Genomic DNA, 2,609 nt, shown 5'->3' with positions numbered 1-2,609 from the left:
TCTTCCGTAGGCAAAGACTCTTATCACCGTTCTCGAAGTATTTCATACCATGTTATTGTACGATGTGGGGTTGGATATCTTCTGATACCTTCGATCGATGCTCGCCGGATACTCGAGTAAGGACAGGTGAAAGTTATGTTTCACAGAGGAAGTCGTTGGTGTGGTAGGCTCTTCTGAGCTTCTTCGACGTTGTCCTCGAGCCGGGCCGAAAGAACTATGTGGGAGATGCACAACGTCCATCTAACGACACGCCAATCCCTGTGCGATCGAAAAGGAGTGTCTTTACTCGAAACTCAGAGGAAGATTTACGGCGTGAACTCCGCGAGCTGAGCAATGCCGACGCACAGCGACTAATCTGGCTGGCAGTGGGTGTGGTGACGATGAGGCAAGCGCACTTGGAGGAAACTCAAATCGAAAGCAAAGATATTTCGAAGGCCTGCGAAGTGAGTACGATGGAAGGAGTTGAATTTACGTTGAATGTGTTTCTCGTTGACAACAAGTATGGATCTCGTCCAGGTCCTGTCTTCGATGAATCAGCGCTCCGCGTGAAATTCGAACGAATGGGAAACCCTCTCCTTGGAACCTACTCTGTGCGGGATCGATTCAAGCGGCATCGTTACTTTTTAAAGAGAAGTCTTTTCATACTGATGACCACTTTTGCTGAAAGACTATCTCCTTAATAGTCTTTATAGCAGAGATGTACACTTCGTGGAAAAATTTCTCATGTTTCATAGCAATAGTGATCACGTGTGGTCCGTATGGAAACGCATTCTCGAGTTAGTGAGTGGACCGTCCACTGTGGACGGGTTCAGGAAACATGTCCCAACTTCGTCCACTACGAGAATCGCTGAACGTCGTCGTTCGGATATGTGTCCTTAAATGGATTATAGTAACGCTCTTCAATGCACACATGAGCTAATCACTGTGTATACATTCACTGTCCCCGCACATTCGAAGACTACACAAAACAGAGTACATGAAGGGCATTCATTGAAGGCAGACTTGTGTATCATCGAGCGCTCATGCGTTGATATACAAACGGATGATCGCATAGGATGTAATTAAGATGTTCCTTTGTGTTACACGGACAAGGGGTGGCATAGAAAATAAGACGTGGATCGTTTCGTCATGGTTATCACTGCGTACCTGCTCCACCGGTGTTGGAGTATAAGTTTGCTTTCCTCAACTGATCTCAGGACTGAGTCAGGAGTTTCCCCACCTATTATAGGCGTTTATACAAATTAGAGAATTTCCCGAATTTACCTCGATGAAGTTATATCGTCGGCCACACATGTGCACATTTTCCCACACTGTGCTACACCTATCCTCCTATGGAGCATACGACCAACCTACGCTGCTACAACACATCGCTGATGACGAGACTGAGACTCTAAGAGCACGCATTGGATCGAATGGTTCGGGACTGGCAGCTTAACCCCGTGATGTGTATGCTACGGGTAACGAGAGCAAATCGTATATGCCACAGATACCGATACATTCTAATTGATCAGGCCGAAATTTTATTAACATACTCTCAACCCATGATGCAGCAGGTCTTATCCCCAACCAAATCGTGAGCACAAGAACGGAAGGAATATCTGACCTTTCCTCCGAAAATATCCCGACCTATAAGTTGGTCACTCGTGAAGCATGTCGTTAATGGTTATATTACTGGTTAATAAGTCCTCAAGGACAAACACACAGACTACAGAAAGTTCCCTCATATCTATATTAGATGAAATCTCCTCCCACTATCGCGGGATGACCGAGCTTTTTTTCAGTTTGACGGTCAAACTTTGACCCCATACCCTATGAACAAACTCAAGACGCAAGTAAAAACCAAACTAGATTGGGTTGGGAAAGTCTAGTTCACCTCGGTAGGGGTGACACTCCACCATTGTCACCACCTCTACATCATCATATTCGAGTAAAAGTGGAAGCATTGATAACACACAAGCATCAACAATCCAGCTTAGTAGTCAAATTTAGGCACCCTGTACGGTGATGGAGTTGACCATGATAGGAGTCCTAGGACTGTCATTGCTGTTAGTGGGAGCCTTGGAAATATTCATCACGACATCCATACCTGAGGACCGACGAATGAGCATTGTGTAAAATCCACTAAACCGAGTATGTTACCGTCAACAACCTTGCCGAATACGGGATGCTGACTGGGAGCCAAATCGTTCCTCCAGAAATCGAGGAACTCATTGTGAGCTACGTTGATGAAGAACTGACTGCCACCACTGTTGGGACGGCCAGTGTTGGCCATAGAGAGGGTTCCGACCTGAACACCACGGTTATCATCTATCACGGCGAATCTAGGTATGGTCGGACCTCGTTGGACAGATGGGGACAGCCAGGCTCTCTGAACTCATCGGGGATGTTGCCACCCATATCTCTGGTAATCTCTCCCTTGCCAGGAACGTTGAACTTAGTGCCACCGTTGGGGCCACCAGTGCCTGAAAAGAGCTGGTTATATTCGCAACACTAACAATGCAGCGAGATGTTACCAGCTCTGGAGCTCCTTGGGTCCTTCGAGTGGGGGCAGCCAAACTGGATCATGAAGCCGGAGATGACTCGATGGAAATGAAGACCATTGTAGAAGC

The 2,609-nt window shown here is 46.7% G+C and overlaps 1 protein-coding gene across 1 annotated transcript; it reads right to left on the bottom strand.

Moving 5' to 3' along the window:
• Positions 1 to 1,985: 1,985 nt before the first annotated feature.
• Pmar_PMAR007177 (peptidyl-prolyl cis-trans isomerase A precursor, putative) lies at positions 1,986 to 2,565 on the bottom strand (the record flags this gene model as incomplete). The annotated part of the gene is made up of 3 exons (XM_002776910.1): positions 1,986 to 2,086; positions 2,140 to 2,337; positions 2,514 to 2,565. The coding sequence occupies 3 exons, from the start codon at positions 2,563 to 2,565 to the stop codon at positions 1,986 to 1,988; spliced, it is 351 nt and encodes a 116-aa protein (XP_002776956.1).
• Positions 2,566 to 2,609: the final 44 nt, after the last annotated feature.

This window comes from Perkinsus marinus (genome assembly GCF_000006405.1).
Source record: "Perkinsus marinus ATCC 50983 genomic scaffold scf_1104296952826, whole genome shotgun sequence".
NCBI lineage: Eukaryota > Perkinsozoa > Perkinsida > Perkinsidae > Perkinsus > Perkinsus marinus.
This window is presented reverse-complemented; position numbering and strand designations above follow the sequence as displayed.